General features: G+C 38.9%; 1 protein-coding gene and 1 long non-coding RNA gene across 2 annotated transcripts; both read right to left on the reverse strand.

Moving 5' to 3' along the window:
- Positions 1-51: 51 nt before the first annotated feature.
- On the reverse strand, positions 52-840 carry LOC103516209 (putative 3,4-dihydroxy-2-butanone kinase; the record flags this gene model as incomplete). Its single annotated transcript, XM_008481170.2, has 2 exons — positions 789-840; positions 52-255 (listed from the first exon to the last, which is right to left on the reverse strand). A coding segment is annotated over exon 2 (184 nt), but the record flags the coding sequence as incomplete, so codon positions are not given.
- A 1,435-nt stretch (positions 841-2,275) lies between these two features.
- Positions 2,276-3,237, reverse strand: LOC113470315. Its single transcript, XR_003393411.1, has 3 exons — positions 3,026-3,237; positions 2,558-2,872; positions 2,276-2,428 (listed from the first exon to the last, which is right to left on the reverse strand). It is a non-coding gene; the product is annotated as an uncharacterized LOC113470315 (long non-coding RNA).
- Positions 3,238-7,080: the final 3,843 nt, after the last annotated feature.

A 7,080-nucleotide genomic window follows, 5' to 3' on the forward strand; every position in this document is an offset into this window, starting at 1 on the left:
TAAAAAAAAAAAAAAAAAAAAAAAAAAAAAAAAAAAAAACCTTTAACATACTCACCTTGATGACAAATACAATTCCGCACATGCCTCTGCGGCCTGCCAATGAGATTCTGCCTGTGTTTAACAAGGCACAATCCTCACCCACTGTAACCATCTCAATCGCATGACCTTGAGCTTTGACCTTCTCACAAGCAATGCCAAAGTTGAGCACATCTCCAGTGTAGTTGGCGATTATCATGAGTACACCATTCTGGTTATCTGAGATAACAACATTAAAGGCTTTGAATAGAAATTCTACGTGGCTAGAATCAGGATTCTACGTGGCTAGAAACCGGATTCTATATGGGTTACGCGTTACGGGAGGACATTTATACCGATTCTACCCGGATAGAATCCCACTTTGGTTATGTGGGTATAGTCGTGACATAATACGACCCGATGTCGTTCTACAATTTCCTACTTATAATACTCCATACCGATTCTACCCGGATAGAATCCGATTCGGCTTGCTTCTATCCCGATTCCATCTGAGTTCTAGCCGGATAGAATCCCACTTTGGTTATGTGGGTATAGTCGTGACATAATACGACCCGATGTCGTTCTACAATTTCCTACTTATAATACTCAACAGTGATTGAATACATTTTCAGATTTTATTTTGTGTACCCATATCGTCCTATGTATTCATACGTAGATCCTGATCCGTCGCTTCGCTCCGGAATTCAGCTAGTTACTGTATGGATCCAGGCTGAGTCTTACCAGCACAGAGAGCTTGTCACAATAAGTCTTACCAGCACAGAGAGCTTGTAACACACAATAAGTCTTACCAGCACAGAGAGATTGTAACACACAATAGAACCATAAAACCAAAAAACTGGTTTTTGGGGGATTTTTTTCACACTTTCTCACACAAAATGAGCTCTGATCTTGAAATTTGTCGCGACGACCTATAAACTCAAAGCGAGAAAGTTTTAGATAACACTTCAGTCGTTAATTTAGGAACGGTTTTAGCGTTACCTATGTTAAGCTACGCCGAGGAAGGCCAATAAATGGATGGGTGACTTAAACATTATATTGAGAATCAAGGGAGAACGGGCTCTAGTCTTGATTTTAAATCATTACATGAAAGTAAAATAAATGAAAAAAAAAAATCATCAAATCAAGAATAATAACAAACTGAATATTAAACAAAATAGGTAGGTACATAAATACTGATTTTCTTTAACCAAGATCGAAAAATTCCCGGAGGGACGGTCCCCGCTTGTTGTCATCTACATATATAGGTATTAGGCGTGCTTACTGGAACTTGGATTGCGCTCAGCTCAGATACGAACGAGTTAAGTATAGGTAATACTTTGTTTATGAATTATGATTGTGGATCAGCGTTTAAACTCGATTAACTCTCGATCAATCTCATTTGGTTGAAAAATTTTAAATCAACCTCTCTCTCATGGTGGATTTCACCAACCTTCTTTTCAGCCCCTAACAGCCAATTAGCTTAACGGTCCTGTTAAGCCTATGCAAATCAGATGGAACTTAACAGACTGTTAGCTTAACAGGTCTTCTAAGGACTGAAAAAATATTGGTGAAATCCACCATCAGTGTGTTTATTGCAATAGTTAAACTTAAATTAACAATTTTATAATTATTTTACTCGTCACTAAGGACCATAGCAGTAATGGAGGAGTTGCAAATGGGTAAAAATTACTAATAAATGGTCAATTCCTACGTAAAACGTAGTGAAAAATCCAAATCTGAGGTCGAAACTCCGAAAAAATAACTTTAGAAGGTCGAAAATTCAATTTTTAATTGCCGTTCTAATGAAAAAGTTCAAAGAGATGTGACGTCAGATTTCACGTCAAACTGCGCAGAAACGCTTGCGCTCAAACAAACGAAGCGGGAGTCATGAATTATGACGTCATTGCCTACGGGAGCGTATGCCGTAACGTCAAACTTTACGATTTACCGGTATTTTTTAAATCGATTTATCTCGGTATCTAGAAGTCGTAGAAGAAAAAGAAAAATTATTCCGTTGGTCCTCATTTTTCCTGCTCTATGACTTTGAAACATCACCCAAGTAAGCGCAACTGATCTATTCAGTGACGTTGAGCTTTTTTCAAAGGATAGAGTTAGCTGTTAGCTAGTAAGAACGGAGGTCTTATTGTTCCGAGAAGGACAGACTAGAAGAAAATCAGCTATTCCGAAGATGAACCTTCTCGGTTTAGAATGGGTAAAATTCGCCCCGAGCGGGAATTGAACGCGCGACCTGGAGCTTACAAGGCAGGTGCGCTACCCTCCAAGCTAACTAGACTGATTAAAAAAATAAATAAATAAGTTCAAACTAGGGTACCTGATGTTAGGTTCCGTATGCGGTATGTACATAGGTATGTAGGTAGATTGAAAATCTCCCCAACCATGCCTGTCCAAATACCTATAGCGTAAAATATTAATAATAATGATGCTAATAATTAATAATAATAATAATAATAATAATAATAATAATAATAATAATAATAATAATAACTCAGCCTTCCTTAAAGGGAATCAACTAAAAACTTACCGATTCGATCTGCTCATGATGACAAAATTTCTGATCTTTTACGGACGACCTACACTTCTACCTTCTACTGATAAGGTGAATGGATTAGGTTATATCTAAGTAGGTAGGTAATTAAAGATAGCAGCCTAGTTAGCTTGGAGTTTGGAGGATAGCGCGCCTGCTTACTCGCGGTTTCAATTCCCTACCCCGGTTCGGACTTTATCGTAACAGATAAGGTTCGCTCTTGGAACGGCTAACTTTCTCCTATCCTGTCCTTCTCCTCTCGTCGATCTCGGGACGATAAGAGCCCAGTAGTTACATTTTCCTCTATCAAACCTGTTGGAAAAAAACCCAATAGCTGTATAAGCGAGGTTGTATAAGCGAGGTTAAAATCAAAATTACGTCAACCGTAATTCTGTCCCCATCTGGGATCATGAGCGTAGGGAGAGAAATGAGTTGAGGGAGGAAGATATCTAGATAGGTACCTACCTGCGCACCTGCAGTAAAAAGCCGAAGTAATCAACACTGACTATAAATAAAAGAAACAACACAGGAAAATAAACAACAGGTTATAGTAATTGTGAACGAAACACTCTGGCTCAGAACAAAATAGACACTGACTGATCTTGATAATGAATTGAATGACGAGCATTCATTCCGAGTTTATGAGAACAGAAATCAACCAATGCCTATCTTACGTAGTAGACAGGGCCGCTTTTAGGGGCCCCAGGCCCTCCTCCCCCCCCCCTTGACCTTTATTTTCACTCCTTTACTATGGGCTGGACTCTGAAAATTTGGAGCTCACATCTCCCCCCCCCTTCAATAAAATCCTGGATGTCTGAATGGCAGTATGACGCCATATCGTGTGTTTGGTAGAGAGCGAGAAGCTCTGGCGCATTCATTCTGTATTCTTCTGTATTCTGTTGAGGTTGGCGAGTAGAGTTGAGATACCTACTTAGAAGTATTTATCGCGGAGGTTGATATAATATATTAATTTGTAGTTTTATCTAATTTTTATTAGTGCACTGCGGTCGAGATCTAGATATTCGTAATCCGGGATCATTGGTTCAACAGGAGGTAATTGAATTAGGAGTGATGGAATTTTAAAACATGGCCGCCGGGACAGGGTTAACCCAACACTCCCACGCTATCTCCTTGATTTACGAGATGTAACCACTAAACATTATCTAAGAGTAGTATATTTCTTTAGGTGCGAAAAAAGTATTTTTATTCTAACCCAGTATGATTATTCATATTTGTCTCCATTATCCTCTGTCTCTCTATTTACCTATGTCTTTCTCTATCCTACACTCTCTCTCTCCTCATCCATGTCTTTCTCTATCCTACATCTCTCCGTCTCTCTTGTCAGAAACACATCTCTTTTTTCCTCTACAATAACTTGAACATAGCCTAGTTATTATGCTCTCCGCCACTGTCCTCTCTCTCCTCTCTCTCTCTGGCTCCTCTCGCTCTCATCTGTTCTATTATTTTTCTTAATTAATAAATATTTACAGAGAAGAGAGTAGATTCGAAGTAGAGAGAAGGAACAGGAGAGGAAGTGGACTGAGAGAAGAGAGAGAGAGAGATGCGAGAGAGAGAGAGAGAGAGAGAGAGAGAGAGAGAGAGAGAGAGAGAGGGAGGGAGGGAGGGAGAGAAAAAGCAACAAGCTAGATAGATGTACACAACATTATGTACCTACCTACCTACCGACTTTTCATTCTTGAAAAAAAAGGTATGCTTTTGCTTGTAGATACCAATTAGGGTAAAGGCTTTCCAACATGCTAACTTCACAAACATGTGGCCAGAAGGACGATTTTAATTAATATAAAAGCTAATAATAAAGCTTTCGGAACGGAAAAAAAAAACAGATTTTTTTTCTCTGAACCGCAAATACCGTCAACATTTTTTTTTTTTTTTAGATTCCATGATAAAGTATGTTTAACATTGTGATAATGTTTATGCGATGATGTAGAGTACGCTGCAATATTCCCCTTTCATAAAGTTAGATTGTGTGCAAAGATTACAGTACCAGGGGACAAGTGATACAAGTCATAATTTCGAAAAACTCGTTTTCCGCTCATTCCTAGGTTTCAAAAAAATATGCCCGGCCCCCGGACAAAACTCAAAAGATCGATTTTTTTTTTTTTTTTTTTGATAGGGGGAACTGTTAAGGTCTTATCGTCCCGCGGAGGGGGGAAAACCCATTTTTTTTTTTTTTTTTTGATAGAGGGAACTGTTAAGGTCTTATCGTCTCGCGAAGGGAGAAAGACACGATAGGAGAAAACCAGCCGTTTCGAGAACGAAACTTATCCGTTCAGGAGTTGGTTTGCTCTCCCGAAAAATCACATTTTTCGAGATGTGTCACTATTCCACTAGCACTGCGATATGTAGTGGGTACTAACCTGCTAACATTCCTTTGATAATAACTTCTCCAAAGTTAGGTTGGTAGTTTTATGTAGTGATAAACAATGTTTGTTCTTTGTGAAGGTACGTTTGTTTTCATTTTCTATTATTTTCTGCCATCTAAGTTTCTACAGCAATTTTTAGTCCGTCCTTCCTTTATTAAATTACAATAGTAATAATAAAAGGTATAGTGGACGGACTATTGTATTCGCTTCGGTGTCGTCTGTCTGTCTGTCCCCATAGAAGGACTTATCCAATCCTGGTCGACCTATATATCAAATTAAAGGTCTTTTTACCAGGAACATGAAAGTGGTGGTGCAAATTTTGTCCAGAGAACCATAAAACCAAAAAACTGGTTTTTGGGGGATTTTTTTCACACTTTCTCACACAAAATGAGCTCTGATCTTGAAATTTGTCGCGACGACCTATAAACTCAAAGCGAGAAAGTTTTAGATAACACTTCAGTCGTTAATTTAGGAACGGTTTTAGCGTTACCTATGTTAAGCTACGCCGAGGAAGGCCAATAAATGGATGGGTGACTTAAACATTATATTGAGAATCAAGGGAGAACGGGCTCTAGTCTTGATTTTAAATCATTACATGAAAGTAAAATAAATGAAAAAAAAAAATCATCAAATCAAGAATAATAACAAACTGAATATTAAACAAAATAGGTAGGTACATAAATACTGATTTTCTTTAACCAAGATCGAAAAATTCCCGGAGGGACGGTCCCCGCTTGTTGTCATCTACATATATAGGTATTAGGCGTGCTTACTGGAACTTGGATTGCGCTCAGCTCAGATACGAACGAGTTAAGTATAGGTAATACTTTGTTTATGAATTATGATTGTGGATCAGCGTTTAAACTCGATTAACTCTCGATCAATCTCATTTGGTTGAAAAATTTTAAATCAACCTCTCTCTCATGGTGGATTTCACCAACCTTCTTTTCAGCCCCTAACAGCCAATTAGCTTAACGGTCCTGTTAAGCCTATGCAAATCAGATGGAACTTAACAGACTGTTAGCTTAACAGGTCTTCTAAGGACTGAAAAAATATTGGTGAAATCCACCATCAGGAACTGACTGACTGAGTGAGTGGGAACTGTAACTTATGGTCGTCATTTGCTCTCGAAAAGAAGGGGCACGAGGCTAACTTGGTTTTTAAAACACCAACGTTAATAATGCTGGTGAGAACGGGCCCACTCTAAGCTTCCCTCTTTTTTTAACTTTTATTTAAAACATTTAAGCTTTTTAGACTTTTTGTTATCTTACGGTGCCCTGAATTGCATCCCCTTTGTCTTTATTCTGTCCCGGCCACGATTCTACATCACTTATATCCTCGTGACCCAAATGCTGACCGAGGGCGGACAACAAATTTTCAACTTATAGAGCTTGCTCATACTTTGTTCGCGTAAAACAAAAAAAAAAAAAAATTCTCCAACGTGTTCTCCTTGACATTATTGACGATACCAGGAATAGCAAGGGGCTTTTGCTTCTCTCTTCCTTCTGTCCTATCTCTTTCGGTCGCACGGCTCTTGCTTGTAATAGGGTACAGTCCTATTTTAAGGCGGGGCCCGCCTTAGGCTTGGGCGCCGGATCGCGAATGATTCCGTCTGCGTGATGGTTGATTCGATTGATCCGACCGTGTTCGCGTAAAAATGGCGTGTTTGGCATCTGATGATGATCAGCTGAAGAGTTTGCTACGTCATACTTTCAGGAGGTGACCCTACTTTGTATTGAAAACGCTTCATATGCTTTACGTTTGATGCTTCAAGACGTTGAGTCCGGACAGGACCCAGTGGGGTATTATAGTGTGGGACAAGGCAGTCAGTCGGTACCTTATAAGAGTAAGTATGTACCTTTGATTAAAAAGGATTTACTTTCCTGTCGTCACCTCTCAAAAATGGTCGCCCCCGCCCCCATGTTGTCGTTTGAAAACATGTTCAGAGATCTCTCAAACTACTTATTGTCTCGTGGCTTAGCTTAAAGTTACCTTTCATTATCTTAATAACTTTAAAGATTACTTGAAGCAAAAGAAAGAAAGTCAAAGTAGTTACAATGGATAGACTAAAACATACATAGCCCCCGGTTTAGTCTTGAATTTGAGTTAAATTCAAATTGATAACGTTATTTGTGT

Source organism: Diaphorina citri, unplaced genomic scaffold, assembly GCF_000475195.1.
Source record: "Diaphorina citri unplaced genomic scaffold, Diaci psyllid genome assembly version 1.1 scaffold1509, whole genome shotgun sequence".
In the NCBI taxonomy this organism is placed as follows: domain Eukaryota; kingdom Metazoa; phylum Arthropoda; class Insecta; order Hemiptera; family Psyllidae; genus Diaphorina; species Diaphorina citri.